Source organism: Cyprinodon variegatus, unplaced genomic scaffold (assembly GCF_000732505.1).
Source record: "Cyprinodon variegatus isolate N-32 unplaced genomic scaffold, C_variegatus-1.0 Scaffold1031, whole genome shotgun sequence".
NCBI lineage: Eukaryota > Metazoa > Chordata > Actinopteri > Cyprinodontiformes > Cyprinodontidae > Cyprinodon > Cyprinodon variegatus.
Genome location: NW_015151484.1, coordinates 55,194 through 63,212, shown reverse-complemented (window position 1 = coordinate 63,212; position 8,019 = coordinate 55,194). Strand labels below are relative to the sequence as shown.

Sequence of the window (8,019 nt, the reverse complement as noted above, 5' to 3'; positions counted from 1 at the left end):
GGTAATAAACACCTGCGATTTTCAGTGAGTTAACTCAAATATAAATGGACATTTTTTTAACTTTAAAAAAAGTATAACACCTAGCTGTAATGGGTTAGTACATGGGAAGCTTTTAATATGTTCTCTGTGAGAAAACAAAGTCTGAGCGGCGTTTGAAGGATTTACCCAAAGGATTGCAGCCGATAATGTCATCAATATGTTAAATATTCAATCAATCACCAGCAGCCTCACGGTGCCTGTCGGAGCTTCACGTTGTGCTCTGCAACGTGACCTCGGCGTTTCCAGCCACGTGTTACGTCGCCGGAGCCGCGTGGCTCCGCCCCTCAGGTGTCCTGAAAGTGTGTCACTGGGTTAAAGCGACTCCAGCGGCCGCTCGGAGAGGGCGGGGCTCCACTATTGAGAACATTTAGTTCTCTCCACTAACCCGCAGTCACACAAGCGGAGTGGGAGTTCCTACAGCACAGCGCTCAACACTGTTTCTCAGTCAGGACACAGAAAACCCTGAAACAATCGCTCTTTACTAACCCACCTGCTCAGACCTGCGGGTTTATTGCAGAAGAAGGAAACCAGGTGCGCGGTTAAGATCCACCTCTCAGCTCAGTTGATCGTCCCTGTCCTTCTGTGACAGTTTGGATTTAGTTTATGACATCTTTATTTCCTCCAGCAGCGATGCAAGAGGACAACGGGGCAGCTAAACCAGGTAAGGCGGTGATATTTCTTTATTTATATGGAAAAATAATGTTTTTATGTGTGTGCATTGTGTAGTCTTGCTGCAGTGTTGAGTGATTATTCTTCAAAATTAAAATATCACTATTATACTTTACATTAAATACTTTACGTGTAGCTTATAATCAAATAAAATGTATTATTCTTTTGAAATGTATCATAACATCATTGCAGAATATGAATCTATTAACGGTTTTTTAAATCATTGTCACTATAAATAAACGTTTAAAATGTGAGTTTAAATACTGGAGCGTGTGTTTAGAGGGTGATTTAAGTTTATTTTTTTGTCAGTTTCTCGGTATTTTAAAACGGGGTTAGGAGTGTCAGTGCGGCGCTGCTACATTTCCATTTGACACAACAACAGTGTTCCACTTCCCGATCCCGCTCACATGGCCAGCGTAGCCAGGCCATGTGCCCGTGTATACACGCTTTTAAAAGCCCAGCTCTGATTGGTCGGGGGGTATTCCTCTCCGCTGCAGAGTCCTCTTCCCATTGGCTGAAACGGCCTTCGTGACGTGGGGCATTGCGTAATGTATCCGCGCGCCTCTGCAGCCATGTACACGTGAGACAGTGGAGCGACAACACGCGGCTGACCCAGATTTGTTTTACGTTTTTTTTTTTTCTCATGCGCCCTGCTCTCTCTGAGCTTCGGCTGAAATTCATGACAGGCCCACGTGTGGGTGGGCCGTGACAGAGAACAGCCATGGCTGAGGTTAGGTAATCAGCCTGCTGTGGCCTCCAAAATGAAACTCCTTTTATTCTGGGGGAAGAAAAACATCCTTTTAACTAGTTTTCCAGTTAAGAACTCACTGATTCACCTTCTTAATTATATAAAAAAGTTAAACTAATTAATTTCCTGCTTAATAGTTTTAAATATACCTTTAACCTAATTTAAGCATCTTAAATTACAGAGAGGACCAATAAAATATCACTTGTCTTACTATTTTGTCATATTCTAACTTCTTATTTGTCATTATGTCCATTTGCCTGGAGACAAGTTCTAAATTGCCATCAACCCTAATTTAAAACTGAGAACATCTTTATTAATTTACTATAAGATTGCAAATCTTAGGCTTAAAAAAAAAAGAGGGAAAAAGACAACATTTCTGATTAGGCCTATTTAATCAGTTTTTCTTTCTTAAGTCCACCATCAACTCTCTGCACAGAGTAAAGTATAAGTCTAATTAAAGTTTGATGATAAAGTCAAACTTTTTTTTTTTTTTTTTGAAGTAGTCAATACAGGAGTGCTGATATAAACCAACCAAAACATGACATTGCATAACAGGGAAAGGAAGCTCTCACTGCGCAACGTTTGGTTTCCACGAGTGTTGCCCTGGTGCTTCAGTGACCCTGTCTGGTGGAGCACGCTCCCGTAGCACACATACCCGGCTGTGTTATGTAACCATGTTATCCAACCAGGGCTGGAGATGATAAAGCAGGTCAAAAGCAGCGCTGAATAAACCAACCAGCAAACGGCAACACATGTCCAAAAACACGCCCTAGTCTTTGTGTTGCAGGCGCAGCTACTTTCTATGAACTGTTTGTTTATACCGAGTACTGAGTCATTTATTACCTAAAGTTATGCTTTAACTTCTTTCTCCTGCTCCGAACGAACTGGAAAGACCTTCTGTGATTGACAAAAACAAAACTGTATTTAGAAACAAAAACATTTTTTAATTTGCTTTTTTGTTTTTTGTTTTTTTTCTAAAGGTGGAGTTATTGCTTACATTTCATCCGGCTCTACGGCTGACTCTTGTATGAGCAGCAGCCCCATGTCGACGTCTCCGCCTGCCTCCCGGCCCTCGTTGCCAAGCCGAGCCGTTGGCATGGTGGTGGACATCGCTCCTCCAGCCAAACGGGGTCCGGGTGCGGAGAAAACCGGCCGCTCCGCCGCCGCTGCAAAAGGCAACATAACGAGTAAGAGTCTGAACACTCGCTAGTTACAAGCAAACTGTATGTCGTCAACATTTTATTCACTGGTCATCTTCTTGTTTGTAGAAATCAACGGCATGGTCCTATTGTGCAAGGTCTGTGGCGACGTGGCCTCGGGCTTCCACTACGGCGTCCACGCCTGCGAAGGTTGCAAGGTGGGTGATGAACAAACCGTGTGTGAGATGAACTCTTATCCACTGTGGGTTCACGAACTCACTGTCGCTGCTCCTCTGGCCCTTCAGGGATTCTTCAGGAGAAGCATTCAGCAGAACATCCAATATAAGAAGTGTCTGAAGATGGAGAACTGCACCATCATGAGGATCAACAGGAACCGCTGTCAGCAGTGTCGCTTCAAGAAGTGTTTGGCTGTCGGCATGTCCAAAGATGGTGAGCCTATGGATCTGAAAGTTTACTTTTTCATTTAAAATGCGTCTAGTTTTTAAATGGAGATGGTCAGTTCTTTGGAACCGGGCCCCAGATGTCACTAGCACTGTTTTAGTACCGAACCAGTTTTAACCAACCTCTGACTTTTTTCTGTTCTCAGCTGTTCGATTTGGTCGCATCCCTAAAAGAGAGAAGCAGAGGATGCTGCTGGAGATGCAGAACGCCATGAACAACATGATGAACAAGAGCGGGCAGCTGCACAGCATGTTGCATGACGACCAAAGCCCCCCGCTGCCCATAGAGGCAATCAACAGCGACGCTAGCTCCTCTTCGACCTCTTCTTCCTCGTCTACTTCCGACTCTTCTTCGTGCTCCAACCCGTCCTCCCCGCAGTACCCACAGGACTCGGAGTCTGTGGTTTCCATGGATACCAACTCCAGCTCTGCATCGTCTTGCGGGTCAGACAGCAGTGAGGATGAGGGAGCGCTCAATGGTAACGGGCAACACCAGGACGCCTTCACGTTTCCCCAGCAAAGGTCGGCTTCACAGAACAACGCCTCTCCGTCCGCTGGTACGGGCTGCAGCGGACGCCTGGAGGAGCAGCAGGAGAGCCTGAACTCCTGGAACAATAATCCAGCTGTGGGAGGATACCAGCACTGTCCGTACTCCAACTCTGCCTACAGGGAGGAGAGGGCAGCAGCATACCAGCAGCAGCTTGGCTGCGATCCATCTGGGGACGGGCAGAAAGAACATTACACACAAAATGCCTTTAGCTACAGAGGACCAAACGGCTGCATGAAAAGTCGAGCATACCTGGTGAGTGACTTCCCAAAGCTCTTCCACCTCAGCATCTCCTCAAGCTTTAAAGCATTTGGATCACACCGTGTTTTTGCTTTGCAAAGGTTTGCCCGATGAGCACCTCGCCGTACGTAGACCCTAACAAGCCCAGCCAGGAGATCTGGGAGGAGTTCTCAATGAGCTTCACCCCCGCAGTACGGGAGGTGGTGGAGTTTGCCAAGAAGATCCCAGGTTTCCGGGACCTTCCCGAACACGACCAAGTGAGCCTGCTGAAAGCTGGAACCTTTGAGGTGAGAAGCCAAACCAGCTCATAATTGTTGCTTGCTTTGAAGTCTGATGCCTTACGGCGCTGCTTTCTCCATCATGTTTGCAATGCAAAACAATCTGATTTAAAATATTTCTCTGCTATGAAATCATTTCCAGGTGCTGATGGTACGCTTTGCCTCCCTGTTCAACATGGCCGAGCGGACGGTCACCTTTCTGAGCGGCAAACGCTACAGCCTCGACACGCTGAGGTCGCTGGGTGCCGGTGAGCTGCTCAACTCCATGTGCGAGTTCAGTGAGAAGCTGGCAGCTCTGCGGCTTAGTGAGGAAGAGATGAGCCTCTTCACCGCTGTGGTGCTGGTCTCAGCCGGTAAGATTCCTGCAATCCCCCTCCTTTTCTTCCCCGACAAATAAAGAGGCTTTCCTCACCTTCTCCTTTGGTGTTTTGGTGTAGATCGATCAGGGATCCAGGACTTGAACTCTGTGGAGGCCCTGCAGGACAAACTGATCTGGGCCCTGAGGAACCTGGTGATGCAAAACCACGGCGTTGAGTCCGCCACAACCTTCACCAAAATCCTACTCAAGCTTCCTGAGCTGCGTTCTCTCAACAACATGCACTCTGAGGAACTGCTCTCATTCAAAGTGCATCCATGAAGGCTTCCTAGAAGTGGATGCTCTAAACCACCTGGACCTGCGCCCCGGCCCCCCCCCTGTACCTGACCAACCTAGTTGCGCGTTTGTCCAGAATGAATGAAGTACTTTCTTCTTATTCTGGGGGGTCTGAGGAGAGAATATAAAGTTTACTGTATTTATGGAAGAGATTTGCACGTTGCACACAGACACACAAATGCACGTGTGTGTTAGAGAGTTCTAGTTGGATGTATTTTTATTTTTAAAAGAAAGTACTTTTAAAATATATAATAATGCAATGCAGATTTTTTTTACATCGTTTTCCTCCGAAAGCCATTAATTCCAAAGTGTATTTCTGATATAGAGTGAATGTTTGAGACATTATATACTGTACCTTACATGTATGTTTGGCCCAATAGTTTCATCTGTGTGGTGAAAAGCTGGAGCAAAGGCGTCGCTGAAAGTGTGCTCATTGCTAAATGCATGGCTGCTTAGTGCTAACTATTAATCTGGCTCTGCTCCTCTTGTGTCGGACGGCATCAGCTCATTGTTTTGGTGTACATAGTGTTGTATCTTTTCCGTTTTGTCTTATTTAATGTTTACGTGTTCATTTGGGCACTGTCTGGTCATTTCTGCAGGAAAAGCAAAAACACTACATTTGCACAAGTTTTGGAGTAAAAGCTGAAGTGTGCTACATCATGTAAATGTTTTGCAATTTCCAACTTATTTTCTCTTTTTTTTTTTTTTTTTTTTTAAATCAAACTGTTTTTCAGTATAGCACTGAATTTTGACCAGTTTTTCCTCATTCACTATGTTGAACTATCAGCTACTGGCAACACTGCCATATGTAAATAGCTATAAATATATATAAAACATATATGTGGAATATATATATATATATATATATCTATAAATATCTTATGAACATAGATTATAAATATATAATATAGTATGAATAAAAAAAGTGAAGAACAGTCTGTGTTCAGTTTTTTTTTTTTTTTTTTATGTCTGGTTGGAATGATATGTTTACCAGCAGGTGGCGCTAGCTACCCACAGGATTTTTAAATTTACATGCCGAATTCTTTAAATAGATTTTGATATGTTTAGAGTTTCAATGATACATTTTTTAAAAATGTTTGGAAAAGTTTCAGAAAAGTGCAAATTCTTAACTGAAATTGCCCTAATTTATATTAAAAAAAGAGGCTCTGCAGATGAAATAACCCCTCAGCTCTAGAGTAGGTGCACATTTGTTTAATTTTTGGTTTTCTACTCTTTTTAATCAAGAGCCTAATTTCAGAGCTTTCAGAGTCTGGAATTAGTTTTGTCCTCAAATATGGGAAATTAAGATCTAGCTGCATATGAAATTCTAGACTTTCTTTAATATACAATTATTTTTAAAAGAACCATCAACTGTTTTATAATTTTTTTCAAATCTTTGCATAAGCCACTGAGTTCGTGGGTGACCTGTTCAAGAAAGGTAACATCACATCATTGAGGGCAAGAGTGACCACAAAACTAAAATTGAAAAAGCTGTTTGACAAGGTTTAGTAAATGATTTAAAATATGGGCATTGATAGGAAGGCTTTCAGGAAAACAAGTTCTGACAGTTTCAGTTCAGATTAGAGAACATGCAAAGCAAAGGGGGGGGGGAGCGGGAGATCCATTTGAAAGTGAGTCGTCATCATGCCCTGCATCCAAGGAAAGTTTGCCAGCTTTTAAATTCAGTTCACAGTGGTGGGTGAGGTGGCTCAGAGCACAGCGGAACTCAGAGCTGGTTGAACGACACGTAAATCAACAATTAATCCTCCGTTCTTGTAACTGATAACCAGCTTGAGTTTTACCTAGTTATTGAACTGATCCTCTACCCTTAAAAATGATCTATGAATCTGCTGTTTAGAGAAAGAACTTAACAAATAAACATACAAAGATTTAATTAGGAAAATTAAATTGAATTGACCAACGACTTCTTGTCCATTGACGAATTCTCTTTTTGATTTACAAGCACATTCACAAAAAAAAAAAAGAGTCAACTAAATGGATCTGCTTTTGTTCTGTTTAAGATGCACCAATCATCTAAAACAACTAAATCTATCTCTAAATCATCTCTGATCCTGACTTTTTCTTCTGTTTGATTCAAAACTATAAAGGAAAAGCAGTACAGTCTTTCTGTTTGAGTAGGACAAATCAATCTGAGGTCAAAGGTCGGAATCGGTTCTATTTCATTACCGTCCTCCAGAGGCGCTGCTTCAAGCACTTAATGACTATTTTTGCATAAGCACAGGTCAAGTATGTTATGCCAGCGTGGTCGCGTGTGACCCCTCGTTAATACCAGCGGGTCTATATAGTAATGTAACACTGGAAGCTCAGTTTTCATCTTCCACCATGCAGGTTTGCTGAGTGCAGATGGTGGGGGTGCTTGGTTAATTTTGCTTGACATGAATAGACTCAAGAGTTCGGTCAGAGTTGAGGGTCATCTGGTGACAGCAGGAGGTCAGACCCTTAATCTTCTCAGAAACATCCCGATTCTAAAGGACCAAGCACTCTGGTGGTCATCAGTAACTCATAGAATGATAGTTACAGCCAAACCTGTGGTTCTGTTTTATTCCTACCGAGTGCAAGAGACAGTACTAAAAGCACAGAAGGATGATTATCCACAGCATCCAGAGGATTCACACTCTAAAGGGAAAAACAAGAAAAAAATGCCCACCTTACAGAGACTAAGACGAGAGATGCAACAAGATTCCTTCCAATGGATGGGACACAGCCAAAGTTTCTTTATTTGGTTATTTATTAGGTTAAACAATGACATTTACAGACTAAGCATAACCTAAAAGATGCTGGCTAAAGCTGTAGCTTTATGGGGTGCTGTTTTTAATGTTGCCTTGTCAGATATTTGCAACTATATTTCGGGTTATTTAGGTTTAAATAAGAGGGGAAAAAATGGTTGTAAACTCCTTTAGACCTAATCTCTATATTATTCATACAGTTCTAAATATCACATTTCTAAACTAAATAAAGTAAATTATTTAATTAACAAAATGAATATTGAACTTGTTAATCAAATATTTATATAACAAGCTACACATTTAGTACTTAACTAAATATTAATATATATATTTTTTTATTGAATATTTAGCTGACAAACAAAATATTTAGCTCCAATCTATATGTTTCAGTCCAGGCTAAACATTTATTTCGTAATTTAAGTAATTATTTTTCAAACTGAATATATAACATACTACATAATTTAGTTGTAAAATGAACATGGCTTAAAAACAGTTTAAT

General features: G+C 41.9%; 1 protein-coding gene across 1 annotated transcript; it reads left to right on the top strand.

Annotated features, from left to right (window-relative positions):
- The first annotated feature begins 423 nt into the window (after positions 1 to 423).
- Positions 424 to 5,624, top strand: nr1d2 (nuclear receptor subfamily 1 group D member 2). Its single transcript, XM_015399635.1, has 8 exons — positions 424 to 700; positions 2,437 to 2,643; positions 2,725 to 2,813; positions 2,901 to 3,045; positions 3,203 to 3,858; positions 3,945 to 4,130; positions 4,264 to 4,474; positions 4,559 to 5,624. The coding sequence occupies exons 1-8, from the start codon at positions 643 to 645 to the stop codon at positions 4,756 to 4,758; spliced, it is 1,752 nt and encodes a 583-aa protein (XP_015255121.1). The 5' UTR covers positions 424 to 642; the 3' UTR covers positions 4,759 to 5,624.
- The last annotated feature ends 2,395 nt before the right edge of the window (positions 5,625 to 8,019 follow it).